At 41.3% G+C, this 2,596-nt stretch overlaps 1 protein-coding gene across 1 annotated transcript; it reads right to left on the reverse strand.

The window, feature by feature from the left end:
- Positions 1-670: 670 nt before the first annotated feature.
- On the reverse strand, positions 671-970 carry Smp_185300 (hypothetical protein; the record flags this gene model as incomplete). The annotated part of the gene is made up of 1 exon (XM_018794264.1): positions 671-970. A coding segment is annotated over one exon (300 nt), but the record flags the coding sequence as incomplete, so codon positions are not given.
- Between the last annotated feature and the right edge of the window lie 1,626 nt (positions 971-2,596).

Here is a 2,596-nt window from a genome sequence, read left to right on the forward strand (position 1 = left end):
TACGCAGCACATCTCATCTGCATATCCGATTCACAATTCTCATTGACTCAGACGATATCCACATAATCCTCATTCCTGTCACATCAGTCATCATGCACATAATGAAGAGAAAGGCAAAATTCACTCCAAAATATTCCGAAGACAATCGATCAGAGATATGTGTGAAGGAAGAATTTTACTGTGTTGAATGAATTCACCACTCGACATTCAACTCAATGTTCGAAATGATAATGCAATCTGTGTTGGTGATTAGGAAGCAATGCATGTTTGAATGTATGTAGTCTGAATTGAGTGTGTTATTTGTGGTGGTCCATGTGCACATGCAACTATTCCATTGTGCACATTGGTCCAGCACAACCCACACACTCAAATCTATCATCACATTTGCTCACTGCCTCTTCAATCCACGTGTGAACACCATCGCATCCACAAACACTCGAACTGGCATCATCACTCCTTTGTGTCACGAGGAACAAGTACGCAGCACATCTCACCTGCACATCCGAATCACAATTCTCATTGACTCAGACGATATCCACATATACCTCATTCCTGTCACATCAGTCATCATGCACATAATGAAGAGAAAGGCAAAATTCACTCCAAAATATTCCGAAGACAATCGATCAGAGATATGTGTGAAGGAAGAATTTTACTGTGTTGAATGAATTCACCACTCGACATTCAACTCAATGTTCGAAATGATAATGCAATCTGTGTTGGTGATTAGGAAGCAATGCATGTTTGAATGTATGTAGTCTGAATTGAGTGTGTTATTTGTGGTGGTGCATGTGCACATGCAACGATTCCAATGTGCACATTGGTCCAGCACAACCACACACTCAAATCTATCATCACATTTGCTCACTGCCTCTTCAATCCACGTGTGAACACCATCGCATCCACAAACACTCGAACTGGCATCATCACTCCTTTGTGTCACAGCGAACAAGTACGCAGCACATCTCACCTGCACATCCGATTCACAATTCTCATTGACTCAGACGATATCCACATATACCTCATTCCTGTCACATCAGTCATCATGCACATAATAAAGAGAAAGGCAAAATTCACTCCAAAATATTCCGAAGACAATCGATCAGAGATATGTGTGAAGGAAGAATTTTACTGTGTTGAATGAATTCACCACTCGACATTCAACTCAATGTTCGAAATGATGATGCACATTGTGTTGGTGATTAGGAAGCAATGCATGTTTGAATGTATGTAGTCTGAATTGAGTGTGTTATTTGTGGTGGTGCATGTGCACATGCAACGATTCCATTGTGCACATTGGTCCAGCACAACCACACACTCAAATCTATCATCACATTTGCTCACTGCCTCTTCAATCCACGTGTGATCGTCATTGCATCCACAAACACTCGAACTGGCATCATCACTCCTTTGTGTCACAGCGAACAAGTACGCAGCACATCTCACCTGCACATCCGATTCACAATTCTCATTGACTCAGACGATATCCACATATACCTCATTCCTGTCACATCAGTCATCATGCACATAATGAAGAGAAAGGCAAAATTCACTCCAAAATATTCCGAAGACAATCGATCAGAGATATGTGTGAAGGAAGAATTTTACTGTGTTGAATGAATTCACCACTCGACATTCAACTCAATGTTCGAAATGATAATGCACATTGTGGTGGTGATTAGGAAGCAATGCATGTTTGAATGTATGTAGTCTGAATTGAGTGTGTTATTTGTGGTGGTGCATGTGCACATGCAACGATTCCATTGTGCACATTGGTCCAGCACAACCACACACTCAAATGCATCATCACATTTGCTCACTGACTCTTCAATCCACGTGTGAACACCATCGCATCCACAAACACTCGAACTGGCATCATCACTCCTTTGTGTCACAGCGAACAAGTACGCAGCACATCTCACCTGCACATCCGATTCACAATTCTCATTGACTCAGACGATATCCACATATACCTCATTCCTGTCACATCAGTCATCATGCACATAATGAAGAGAAAGTAAAAATTCACTCCAAAATATTCCGAAGACAATCGATCAGAGATATGTGTGAAGGAAGAATTTTACTGTGTTGAATGAATTCACCACTCGACATTCAACTCAATGTTCGAAATGATAATGCACATCTGTGTTGGTGATTAGGAAGCAATGCATGTTTGAATGTATGTAGTCTGAATTGAGTGTGTTATTTGTGGTGGTCCATGTGCACATGCAACGATTCCATTGTGCACATTGGTCCAGCACAACCACACACTCAAATCTATCATCACATTTGCTCACTGACTCTTCAATCCACGTGTGAACACCATCGCATCCACAAACACTCGAACTGGCATCATCACTCCTTTGTGTCACAGCGAACAAGTACGCAGCACATCTCATCTGCACATCCGATTCACAATTCTCATTGACTCAGACGATATCCACATATACCTCATTCCTGTCACATCAGTCATCATGCACATAATGAAGAGAAAGGCAAAATTCACTCCAAAATATTCCGAAGACATTCGATGAGAGATATGTGTGAAGGAAGAATTTTACTGTGTTGAACGAATTCACCACTCGACATTCAACTC

This window comes from Schistosoma mansoni (assembly GCF_000237925.1).
Source record: "Schistosoma mansoni, WGS project CABG00000000 data, supercontig 0853, strain Puerto Rico, whole genome shotgun sequence".
Lineage (NCBI taxonomy): Eukaryota > Metazoa > Platyhelminthes > Trematoda > Strigeidida > Schistosomatidae > Schistosoma > Schistosoma mansoni.